The 12622-nt window shown below is 42.0% G+C and overlaps 1 protein-coding gene across 6 annotated transcripts in view; it reads right to left on the reverse strand.

Moving 5' to 3' along the window:
- ABTB3 (ankyrin repeat and BTB domain containing 3) overlaps positions 1–12622 on the reverse strand; it is a 214551-nt gene that overhangs the window by 70611 nt on the left and 131318 nt on the right. For all 6 annotated transcript variants that reach the window (XM_082241166.1, XM_082241167.1, XM_082241164.1 and 3 more), the window contains exons 2-3: positions 11073–11222; positions 2437–2641 (exon numbers count right to left, since the gene is read on the reverse strand). In XM_082241166.1, coding sequence (XP_082097292.1) covers positions 2437–2641; positions 11073–11222 — 355 coding nt within the window. The remainder of the gene's footprint in view (positions 1–2436; positions 2642–11072; positions 11223–12622) is intronic.

The raw sequence follows: 12622 nt of genomic DNA on the forward strand, positions 1-12622 counted from the left end.
AGTTTGCAACCAATAAATGCTTCATAAATCTTGAAGATGGCAAGGAGGTGGGGGGGGGATCCAGCTGGGGCATCGTCTGCCCCACTCCTGCCCTATCTGCCATGATAAAAAGCTGTATTTTTTCTGCTTGCTACTACAGATGAGGAAGGCCTGTGAAGGGACCAAACTTCTTTCATCCAATTTTGTTTGCCCAATGTAGATTTTAACTCCTTTTAGCCGTGGCTGTGCCACTTCCACATTCTGTATGGAAGAGGCAGGCAAAACGTAGCTTGGGATCTCTAGGTGATTTTCAGGAGATCCCCAAGGATTTCTTAACTCCCAATTGTTTAGTATTATCAACAACTTCCACTACCACCCCACTCCACCCAGATTAGGCTGTTGAAATGGAAACTTGGTGGGAGGGTGGGGACACAAGGAAAGAATGTACAAAAAAAACAGTGAGCTCAGTTTTGGTACTGAAAACTATCGGTAATTCCTGTCCTAATATATACTCAGAGGCACCCTGCTCTTTATTTCTAAATCTGCCTTCCCTTTCTAAGCCACCGTTTTGCACTTGGCTGCAACTGGTAGACTTTGGGGGTCCTGAGAAAAACATAATAGATCCCTCAAGTTTGATGCCTGCCCATCCCTATTATTGTACAGCATATAAATTAATAACTACTGAATAAACAGTAGATCATATGAGCAGTATACTTAAATATATCAAAATTCCTTTTCTTTTCTTTTCTTTTCTTTTCTTTTCTTCTTTTATCAGTTTGAGAGCACTTGAACAGAGAACTCAGGTGAAACATGTCAAACTGACCTAACCCATAACCCAGGATTGCACAATTGTGACTCACCAAACCAAATGCAGCCCTTCAGCCATGTATGAAAGCCTGCAGCAAAAACAGAAGCTTAACTGAACCGCTAGGAAGTAGAACAGGAAGCTGCCTGTCAGATCATTGGCCCATCTAGTTCAGTATATTCAACAATGATTGGCAGTGGCTCTCCAGGGTTTCAGGCAGGGGTTTCCCTCAGCTTACCTGGGACTGAAACTGGGCCCTTTTGCAAGCAAAGCAGATGCTTTACCATAGAACTATAACCCTTCTCCCAAAGCAGTACCCAGCATAGTTGAGCAGCTACTGAAGCCCAGTAGTGTTTCAGGTGGTCCCTCCTGCTTAACTGTGTTACTTGCCTCAAATTTACTGTGTGAGAGCAGCAAGGAAGTGGGAAGCATTCTGACATTCCTACAATGCCCCAAAGTTATGCTATGTAGGGCAGGGATGATGAATCTGTAGACCTTCAGGTGTTATTGGACTCACATGAACACCAACCATGGCCAAAAAGTGGGGATTATGGGAACTGTAGTTCAGCAACATCCGTGATGTAGAGGTATTGTGGAAAAAAAATCAAGATGGCAGGTTGCTGCTGCAGATTTCTGCTGCTGTCACCCACCGTACTAAAAGCAAGCCCATTCTAGGGCAAGTCTGCAAAGAAGTGGGGGAGCTGAACTGGACTAGTGCCGCCCTCTAGATGACATGTAGCTGAGAGGCCCCTCATATATGGAGCCAGCCTTGTTGGTGGACTCAGTTTGGCTTCATGGGTGACAGGTTATGCAGCTCTCCCATAACAAAATATACTGACTTCTTGAGATAAACTCAGCCACAGATCCCACAAGATGCTTTACTGCAAACAGCTGTTGTAGATCCAAAATCTATTCATGGACTACTGGAAGGCAACAGAAGCATTATTGACTTTTGGTCAACCCAGGTTATACCAGAATCCTCTGGCATGCAGATCTTTAACATCTCCCAAAAGATTTCCCCTTATTTCAAACAAATTTCTCAAGTTAGGACATTTTATTTCACACATACACACATTGTACGCATGCAACTCTTATCCTGGCCCTTCTTTGGCCTTCTAAGTCTGGCTAAAACCAGAAAACTAGGGCTTAAATGATGAACATGTTTCAAAGTCACCTCTGAATGTCAACAGGCATTACTAGCAATGTAATAGACTCCACAACTTGTTCTTCACATACTGCGTATATTCTGCTCAGTCCCTGAGTCCCAAATTACAGTTGCTGAAGCCCATTAAATTTGTAAAAAAACACATTTAAAACCAAACCTGTTAAGCTACAAACAGAACCTCTAATTTTACTTTCCAAAATCACAGGCACAGCCAAGAGACAAAAAGAGAACAAAGTTTGGGGGGTGGGGGGTGAAAGAGATCTCTCCAAAATAGACATCTGGAACCAATCTGCAGTATGTAGCCACTGGGTGTCATTTTTGATATATTCTGGGTCAGCCACAGAGCACTTAATGGCAGGCGAAATTTATTCCAGGAAGAAAAAGCAATCATAACCAAAATAGATTGAATGGAGAAATCTACAGTGCCTAGCCCGCGTTCGGTAACTAATAAGAAAACTGTGGATCTGTTGGTAAAGGAGATCATTACCTTTCCGTCTGTAGCGTTACTTTGGAGGGTTCCACGTTCGGGTTCTCCCATTCCATCTGTGGGCAGTGCATAAAATAACAGAGCGTGTACAAGGCCTCCGGTTCCCAGTAGAGCGACCCCTGCTTATGGTGCATGGGGGTGCTGTTGCTATGTTGCTTCGCACTGAGCGGCTGCAGGTGATGCATTGCTCGAGACACCAGATCGCCTGGAAAGGGAGAAGTCAGGATCATTGCTATGGCTGGGTGTAATTATATCTCAGCCTCAGGCCTTCTTTTGTTTAAGCACCATTCTGAAATATAGAGGCTGTGGTTGCATAAAGAGTGGCAATTCATGTTAGGTTGTAAGATTTATTCAGAAGAGCAAACATTACTGATGTGCCGTTGGCACCAGGCTTTAGCAGATCCTCTGCATGGTTCTACCACTGAGCCCCTGCCCAACACCACCTGCTTGGTGGTGCTGCCTCTGCCATCCTGCCACTATCACAGCCCCTGTGCTGTATGCTACAGGCTTAGCAGGATCAACTCTAGACCACGGGCAGGCGCCCAACCATGCTGACCCCTAACACCAGGCCTGCTCACACACTCTAAGGCAAAACAATATATTTCCAAGAAAGAGTTATTTATTATTTCAATTTCTATCCATTTTGTATTAGTGAAAGTAGTAATGGGAAGGCACAGCAACATCCAACAACATTCTGCAGCCAGGAAGTAATTATTCTCTCTTTATAACGGACTAAGGCATTCTTGGAAGCTGTGGAGCATGCACTACCCAGGTGATGTTCATACAAACAGCTCAGCTCAGAAGTACAGGCATTCATATATATATGTATGTATGTATATATATGTATAATGCCCTTCATCCATAAATCTCAGGGCAGTTCACAACATAAAAACAAAAGAAAAAACCCACAAAACACATAATAAAAACAAACCAATAATCCCCACCCCACAACACAATTAAAAGGTATCATATGTTAATCAGCCTGGGACCTAAAAGTGTACAATGAAGGTGCCAGACGAACATCTCTGGGGAGACCATTCCACAAAGAGGGAGCCACTGCACAAAAGGCCAATTCTTGTGTTGCCACCCTCTGGACTTCTTGTGGAGGGGGTGCACGAAGAACGGCCTCAGATGATGATCTCAGGGTACAGGTTCGGTTCACTTTAAAGAGCAAGAAGGGACCATGGCTCAGTGGGAGAGAAGGGGAAAGACCCCTGCAAGAGACTCTAGAGCAGGCATCCCCAAACTCAGCCCTCCAAATGTTTTGGGACTACAATTCCCACCATCCCTGACCACTGGTCCTGTTAGCTAGGGATGATGGAAGTTGTATTCCCAAAACAGCTGGAGGGCCAAGTTTGGGGATGCCTGCTCTAGAGAGCTTTACCAAGGAACTGTAGCTCAGTGGTACAGCACATGCATTGCACACAGGCTTAATCCCTGGCAACCCCAGGTAGGATCAGGTAGCAGGTGATGGCAAAGATTCTGCCCTAGACCCTGGAGAGCTGGTACGGTTGAGTAGACAATGCCAGGTTAGATGTGGCACCAGTCTAAGGCAGTGGTCAGTATCTCTGGCATCCATCTGCCTCGGGAGACAATGAAGGAGTATGCCTTTGGGGGTGAGGTCAAGCTGTTGGAAGGTAGCAGCGCCTGCTGTGGCTGTAGAGACTGATGTAGGAGAGACATGTTTTATTCCACCTGGTCAGTACAAGGCAGCTTAATACTACGAAGACATGGCACTCCTGCTCTGCCTGTGATTTAACTCAGTACTATTTCCTACATTCTTTTTTTAATACAGAAAAGAAAATACAGAAAATCCTTAGGGAAAATGCATGAACCCCTTTTGTTATTCAGTGCCAATCACTCAGATACTATCATCTACATATACCCATGATGTCCAGGCACCAGTTGGTTGCTGAACAATATGCCCAGGGTAGTGAGTATCTTGCAATTTCAGTAATGTATAAGGGGATGGGGGGGAAGCAGCACATTATATTGGGCTGAGAATAGAATACAATTAAAATAAAATAATGTGTAGTAAGTGGCACTACACAAACAAATTGACAAATCTACATATTCCCTTCAGGAAATATCTCAAAGGCACCCCCACCAATGGAAAAGGCTGCTGCTATTTTCTCACTAGGAAATAGCGCTATCGCACATGGAACATATGTTATACCCAAATCTGAAGCCACAGTTTCTGAATCAGATGACTTCCTTTGGCAAAAGGAGCCAGACACATTCCAATATGTTGCTCCTGGCAAGAAATTCATTTCAGCACACAGTATTTGTTTTCCTTGTGACTAAAAGCATATGGTCAAATTCCACCTCTATTTCAAGAAGCAGAAACTCTCTTCTTTCTTCTACATCTGCTAATCTTCTGTTGGAGACCTAGGATTGCATAACCGAGATTTCCTGGTATTCATGCAGTATTGAATAGGAACATATGTGGAGCTGGAATACGCTTCAGAATAACCATGATCTTAATATAAATACCTACACTTAATGGAGTAGGTGTGAGAGACAGGGAGTAAAACTCCACTGGCAACACTCATTTACTAGAATTGTGGTTTTGGAGTCTCAGTCTCATATGGAATGACAGTCTCCTGCCAACCAGTTATAAAGATGGTGGCAAGGAGAAAGCCAGCTTGGCTTCATCCAGCAACCAGTGGACAAAGGACTGCTGGTGATGGTAGTGGTAGTGTGTGTGTGTGTGTGTGTGTGTGTGTGTGTGTGTGAGAGAGAGAGAGAGAGAGAGATTTTAATGGATTCTTATTTTTATATTATTACAACCTATTACAATCAGAGTTGGGCAAATGTATCCATTTTGGTTTCTCAGTGTCTCTGTATTTCCATATTTTTTTATAAAGTTCCCATGAAACTTCATCATCATTGTAGTGCATTTGTGTATACATTTTTGTATGCATTTTGCTCAATGTTCACATTTTGCAAAGCAATCTCCCCCCCCCAATATAATGAATTTGTATAAGTTATTTTCAGCAATATATGCATTTTTATAAACACTCTCCTCTTGCGCATGTATGTTTTCAATTTGTGCTGCTTTGCTGGACAACTGCACTGTAAATTTTGGAGATGCCATAAAAATTTCTTAGATTTAATAAGGGGTATTGGTAGAAAGCTCAGGCTGGAATTTGGCAAGAAATCAAGTAGGTAAGATATCACAAATTGTGGGCTTGCTACAAAGAAGGATTCTTGCAGAAGGACACCATAGCTGTAAGTATATGTGTGATGTAGCCGTCATCACTTAATTCATCAATTAGCGCTATCTGGTAAGTACAAACACACACACACACACGTCCCTGCATGCAAGAGAACTGTTGCTGCAGTAACTTGCAAGAATACAAAAAGGCACAGACTAATCATCCAGAAAAATATAGTCTTAAAACCAAAAACAGAAGATGACCGCTGGCACAGGAGGAATAAACCAACAAACTGCAGCCACCATGATTTCAGAGTATTGCAATTTTTGCTTACTTTACAATATTCTTATGACTCAAACCTTTAATTTTAACAACTCCCCACCCGCTTTTCCTGCTGTTAGGAAATGACTATGATCAGAATGAATCCTACATCCCTCAGATGTTTATAATTCCCCAAAAGATTGAAAAAGGGAGAATGGATTCGGTGTGCAGTCATCCTGTAGAATCAGGGCCAAATGGATGTGTGCTCCACTGCATACCAATCCCTTGAAACCATGTAATATTTTGTAGAAACGTTTGGTTAGCCAACTTCCATCAAAATATAGAGAGGAAAATGAAGACAAATTGAGAGCTGCTACTACCTGAATCAGGATGCTCACCCTAAGATTACTCAGTTCAGGTGAATTATTGTTTAAACCCTTTATAATTTTATTTGTGATACTTATCTGAACCAATTACCTAACATTTTCAGAAGGTAAAATTGAAATTCTTTGGTTTTCCAAAAGCAGTTTATGTGCTTCTTCATCAAATGTAGACTTATCAAGCTAAATTTTGTCTAATCACAAAAATGGCAGATTTGAATTCCTCACACCCAAAAACATATTTTTAAGACCCCTCACTGAATAAATTTGCAAAAATTAAGTTTCACCCCCTAAAAGGACATGTCCTAGTGTGTTGTGCAAACCAGCTCACTGCACTGCCAGAAACAAACCTTTTGGAAATACCTTGTAATTTACAGTACCTCCACATCATGCGAACCACACCATGCATTTTTTGATATGATTTGTGCACATAGAAAGCTAATTCTCCAACTATTTGAGTAATCAGCTGCACTTCACTTAGTGTATTATTGTTGTATTGTTTTAATGCATATGTCTATGAAATTATGTACCGCCTTGAAATGACCCTTTTAGGCAGTATACAAGTGGGGGAAATTAATCTTTCCTCTCTTTTTAGGTGCATATACTTGAAACCACCAATCATGGGTGCATAGGCACACCATTCTAAGATTAGCATGATTCAGTATCTTGAAGATGTTAGGTGGTAGGCAGTTTTCATTTGAGATGCAACATTGGAGAACATTGTCCTGGGCCTAAAAGTCCTGGCTGTTATTCCTAATCCAGATGTTGTGCCTCTGTTTCCCTTTCAATGCTTTGCCTTGTTTTGTTTGGAACCAAAGCAATCTAAACAAGGGACCATTTCTTATGAGTTGCCTAGCAACAGCAGGTCCTCAATCAAGGATGGAGCATATCAGAATGTAATACTGAAATACAAAGAGTAAATTATTATTGTCGTGTATCTTTCTTGATGCCCATCTGTTGCTCTGATTACTATTCCCCATAATAACTGAAATTTGTAATGCATCAACAAAATCATCATTCAATGGCTAAAATAAAGGGGGGGGGATGCGAAGTTAAGCTGGTGTAAGGATAAGACAAGTAAACTGACCAAAAGCAAAATAATTCAATATTAAGCATTTCTAATTTCTAAGCAATTTCTAATTTTTAGCACAATAGCTTTAACTCTGACTTGAGGGATGAGGTGATAAAAGGAATTGAGTTTTAACCATTAATTAATTGGACATCATATTAAAGGTTCACAAATGATTAAGTAATGGTAGCAAGTTTGCAATTTCTTCTTCAACTTTTTTTGCTGCAAAATATTAATTACCTGGTTAATATTAATATAAAATATTAATCTCATGGGTTTTGGCTTAATTATGCCTAGCTTATCCTTACATTTCGTAAGTCATGCGCTTCTAAAGCAACTTATCTTCAAGTCTTGTTTTCTTTTATGGTATCATCTAGAAGTGCAGACAGAATTAAAGCAATCTTGTTGCCCATTAAAACATAAATTGTTCTGCTTTGAGTTTCTTAGCTAAGTTCTGCTTTCTTATGCTTGATTGTTAAACTTCAATTCTACTTTATTTACACTGAATTTATATTTTTTAAAATATGTTTTTATTGATTTTTCGTAAGTAACAAAAGTACATTCAGTGTCTCTGTTTTTAAACAAATTACAGTCAGTTTGAAACAATTTTTGTTGTAGACGATGTCAAGTTGAGGAGGAAAGAGAGGGGGAGGGGGGAGAAAGTAGAGAGAGAAATTTTAGGAGGGGGAAGGAAGAGATGAGGGAGAATATTTGAGTGGAGCTTTTTTGTCAGGGTCACATGTCTGGTGTTTTATTTGTTGGCTGAGCGTGAGGTCAGAGAGCCCAAGGTATGGTTGGTTGTGGCTGATTGGTAGCAGAATGTTTTGTTTGTGTGAGGGTGTCGTTGTCAGGTTACGTTAGCCATATTGATTCATATGTTGATGGCAGGGTGGGTCGGTCATTGTCTTGTTGGGTTGTGTATGTGATAAAGGGGAACCACAGAGTGGTGAAAGTGTTTTCCTTTGTTTGTCCCTGCTATAGTTTCAGTTTGCTTGTGAGCTTTTCTAGTAGGGTGGTTTCCTTATGGCTTGGTACCGATGGTTCATGGACACTCCTGACAGGTCCCTGCAGTGTCTTGTTGGTTAATACAGTGGTACGGTACCTCGGGTTAAGAACTTAATTCGTTCTGGAGGTCCGTTCTAAACCTGAAAATGTTCTTAACCTGAGGTACCACTTTAGATAATGGGGCCTCCCGCTGCCATCGCGCCACCGCCGCACGATTTCTGTTCTCATCCTGAAGTAAAGCTTTTAACCCGAGGTACTATTTCTGGGTTAGCGGAGTCTGTAACCTGAAGCGTCTGTAACCTGAGGTACCACTGTACTTCTATTAGGCATTTCCATTCCATGCAGTCAAAGGCTTTAAGGGACATGATCGTCAGTGTGGATTTGGTTGTTTAGCTGTGTTCAGATTCAGTAGTTTCCTAACAAGGTTTGTTATATTGCGATCAGGGACAAAGCCAGTCTGGTCTGGGGCAATTAGTTTGTGTAGGACGCATTTTAGGCAGTTGGCCAAGATTGATATTAATATTTTGTAGTCTTGGTTTATCAGTGAGATTGGGTGATATGAATCTACTTTGAGGCTGTCTTTAAGTAGCTTTGGGATAGACTGAATTTATGTTTTGAAGGTCTCTTTATACATTCACCCAGTTCAAAAAATGATAAACTACTGTTATGTTGGTCCTCAATTTCTTGGTCATCTAGCAGAATCTAGACCTTGTCCTGCTTTGTTTTACCTTGTCTTGCTTTGCCCGAACCTGAAATTTTGCCTTCGCCAGAATCCCTGTACTACCAAGGTCCTTAGCTTCAACAAGCTGGGAGTTTGTTTACTGCAAAGAAACATTCAGGAATACGGGCTTCCACCTTCAATTTGAAGTGGTATTTTCCCAGGAGGGATCTGCCATGCTGTATTTCTGAACATGCCGTTCAGCTTTCAATGTTTTCCTCCATGGAAGAAAATGCATTCTTTGACAGATCTTGCATCCGAACATGATGTTTTATTGTGTGTATTTCTTGAGAAGTGATATTCTAATTCCAAGAAACTACGTTACTTTGGAAACAGCCGTAAATGGACATGAAAACTGCATGTCAAGGAGGATGCTAGAAACTGCCAATCATCCTCAGGCAAGCACCTTTGTATCCAAACCCAGGTTTAACGTCTTGTTTAAATTACTTGATGTAATCTGTGTCTGCGGTGAGGAAGCCCCATTCCCTACTACAATACAGAAGCAAAACTAGGCTCTGACAGAGTAGAGAAGGGATCAGCTGCTGTGGACAGCTGGGTGGTGGGGAAAATTCTACTTATCAGATGCTTGGGTGAAATCTGGTTGAGGAAGCGTGAAAGCTGGCAGCTTGACAAATTTAGGAGGAGAAGAGAATGACTTTGGTGGGGTGTTTGGAAAAGTGGCCCTAGCAGTTTCCTTATGCTGTCCATTAAAGCCTGCTCCAGGTTGGAGCGGAGTCTAGGGGGAAATGCCCTCCAGTGGGCTCCATCCTCTGCTGATAAACCCTGGTGGAATTACATAGCAGCAGTGGTGGGAAGCATTCCAGTGGGTGGCTGGGAGCTGCCATGTTAATTCCCCACAACCACCATCAACCCATAGCCATGCCAGGGAGAGCTTTCACTGCTAAATTTCCATGTGCCCAGCTGTGTTAAAGTCATGGATGCACAGCCAGTTCAAGAAGTTGCAGCCCCAGCTGGAGGACATGTCAGAAGAGAAAGCGGTCCATGGATTCCAGTTGCCCCCTCCCTGTGCCAGGGTCTCTAGTTCAGTTGATTAACCATGCCTGAAGGAACAAAAGCTCTCCAAGAATGCAAAAGCCCGTAAACACATTCTGAATAAATAGTGGTGCTATTATCGGCATGTCAGGAGAGAGCAGCAGCAGCAGCAGCTTCTGACAGAACATGCCGATTCATTTGCCTATTTTAAGAAATGTAGAATCAGCACATCAGTGAATAGGTGGCTCAGTGATGAAGGGAGTCTTTAGAAGTCCTTCAATGACAATTAGGAGCAGCAGGGTTGGGTGAAAGACTAGACAAATACTCCATTTAGCTTCTCCATTTATAGAGGTGCAAACAAAGGTGTTTTATTTTTTCACTTGGTGCATTCTTTTTAGGGCTGAGTGAACATGCTGTGAATTTGAGGGGAGGTATACTCTGACTGATGATTTCAGGGGCAAGTGGGTAAATGTGTGGTAGTGGAGAAGGAACACAGGAGAGCACAACAAGAGCAACTGATAATGTCTTCTGCCAGAGTGGTAATTGCTAATAGTCTAAGTTTTGGGTAGGGTAGGGAATGGACGACAGGTCTGTGCTAGGAGGACTTACTCAAGGCCACCCACTGAACTTCATTGCTGAGAAAATGTGAACTGAGGTCCCTCCAATCAAAGTCCAATATGCTGACCACTGTACCACTCCTCACCAGCTCATTCTTTTATGTGTGTGGCTCTGGGAGCTGTTGTGACAAGCAAACAAACAATAGCTGATTCTCCATCTCTGGAAATACAAAAACGCAATATTCTAGAAAATCCTGCGAACAAGCTTGAAATGGCTGGCTTCTTTTCTTCCCTGGGTCTTACGTTGCAAAGTGTTTAACCATTATTCAAACTTGAGTTACAAACTGCTCCACTGGTAGGGTATAAAAGTCACTCTGCTTCTTCCTGCCACAGCAGGTTCCCTCCACAACCCTGATGAGTTTTTCTATGTAAACCGGAACATAATTGCTCATAAAAAGTAATGGAAGGAAAGGTTAGGAATGATTTTGTACTTACTGAGTTCTGCGATACTTCCCACACGTGTTGCAAGCAAAGATTGCTCGATGGTCCGTAACTCTGATTGGCTAAACATCTGGACTTCCCCTGGCTTATTTGACCTTTGCTGGTCTTTGTGAAGATTCAGACTTTCTGGCAAGCAAGGGACACCTGGAGTTAAAAGAGAAGGAAAGGGGGGTGTTCAGTGCAATTTTTAAAATCAAGGCTACTGCAGCTTTTCATTATTCCTTTTTAAAGGACACTTTAAAGGTCTGTTCAAACACACGAAGCTACATTGTAATGAATCGCAGCCATTGGTCCACCTACCCCAATTCTATCAGAGCCACACACTGATTCTATCAGTGACCTTTCAGCTTCTTAAGCAGATATATTTCCCAGCACTGAATCCTGGGGCCCGTTTTAAACCAGAGGTGCCAGTGTGTCAACCGGGGGTGCTTCTGCATGAAGAGCACATGCTCTGTCACCAAGCCATGGCCCCTGTCTAGTCTCACATCATTTCTCCTGTATGAATCTCTCACCAAGTAGAATGTGTACACCAGGACCATTTTTCTAGATGTCCAAATTACAAATTTCCTCATCTTCTAGTCACTTTCCTACAACACAACATCTTAAGAACATATGTGAAGAAAAACAGCATGGAAGCTGACCAAGTCATCAAAAAACTTTTGGTTAAAAAAAATGGGGCACAAAGTGGTTGGTAAATAAACAAAGCCAATAAACTGGCCCTAATGTTCACCACTCCCCAAAGAAGATACACCTAAATACACATCTGAAAGCAAATCCAGCAAGTCCCCTCACTCAGCCCCTTTTGCCTAATAATAGGTCCTAATGTATCCCAATATTGATAAATGGAGGACCGATTCATTTTCCCTACCCCATTAAATAATTGGCCTTTCTCTGATGAGAATGCCAATATTGATGCCTGTGACAAACTCAGTTGTACTTGTGGGGAGACCTCTGGGAATAAAGGAAAGCTGCTGATGCTCCTGAATAGTAGTTGCCACACAGTTAGCAGAGGATAAGGTTTTGGAGACTGTGCTGAATTAATCAGGACTCTAGAAGCAGTTACTCCAGTTACCTGGAGGCAGTGACATGCTCGGTAGCTGAATGTCCTACTTATGTCCAGCCACTCCAGAAATTCAGCATCATGCATCATTGTGTTTTTCAAAAATCCTGCCTTCAGGGAATCTTTTTGACAGAGTTTAATCTGCTGAGACGGAATCCCAGGGCGTGGGACACAGAATTCCTGTGCTTTGCAAAGAGTTGTAGAAAAGTGTTTTAGGAAACATTCACCGCTTGGGCAGGACACTGGCTAAGCTTGCTTCTATATAGCTGCTGCAATACTTTTGAGGGACAAAGGTGAACTGTGTACAAAACTATCCTATAGAACAACAAAGTTTTGAGGACAAACAACTTTATTATGGACTATCTTTAGTTCACAAACGTTTGTGCCACAAAAAAAATCTGCTTTCTTTATACTGTTGTATTCAAGAAGGTAAGAGCAGCACAAGTCCTTTCTGACCAACAAGAGAGACTTACAATATTTCTTG

This window comes from Podarcis vaucheri (assembly GCF_965113315.1).
Source record: "Podarcis vaucheri genome assembly, chromosome: 10".
In the NCBI taxonomy this organism is placed as follows: domain Eukaryota; kingdom Metazoa; phylum Chordata; class Lepidosauria; order Squamata; family Lacertidae; genus Podarcis; species Podarcis vaucheri.